This window comes from Antrostomus carolinensis, unplaced genomic scaffold (assembly GCF_000700745.2).
Source record: "Antrostomus carolinensis isolate BGI_N321 unplaced genomic scaffold, ASM70074v2 scaffold46056, whole genome shotgun sequence".
Lineage (NCBI taxonomy): Eukaryota > Metazoa > Chordata > Aves > Caprimulgiformes > Caprimulgidae > Antrostomus > Antrostomus carolinensis.
The window spans coordinates 4,198-4,409 of NW_010323390.1; the positions used below are offsets into that span (position 1 = coordinate 4,198).

At 59.0% G+C, this 212-nt stretch overlaps 1 protein-coding gene across 1 annotated transcript in view; it reads right to left on the bottom strand.

Moving 5' to 3' along the window:
* Positions 1–203, bottom strand: part of LOC104526973 (E3 ubiquitin-protein ligase DTX4) — a gene marked incomplete at its 5' end in the record, with an annotated part of 4,125 nt that extends 3,922 nt beyond the window's left edge. The window contains one exon of the mRNA XM_010170568.1: positions 73–203. Within this exon, the coding sequence (XP_010168870.1) occupies positions 73–203 (131 nt within the window). The remainder of the gene's footprint in view (positions 1–72) is intronic.
* Positions 204–212: the final 9 nt, after the last annotated feature.

The window sequence follows — 212 nt, forward strand, 5'->3', positions numbered from 1 at the left end:
AAAAAAAAAAAAAATCACCCCACCGCTGTTCTCCCCTCAATTACTCTCTCGTTCGCATGCAGCAAGACTCACCCAGAGGCAATGAGCACCCGGGACTGGGCAATGGCCAGGCGCTGGAGGTGGCTGCGGTTCAGGGTGTGCAGACCAGGACGGGATGCCTTGCCACTGCCCGCACCAGGAGGGCTGGCAGTGGAGCTGGCTGAACTCAAGAC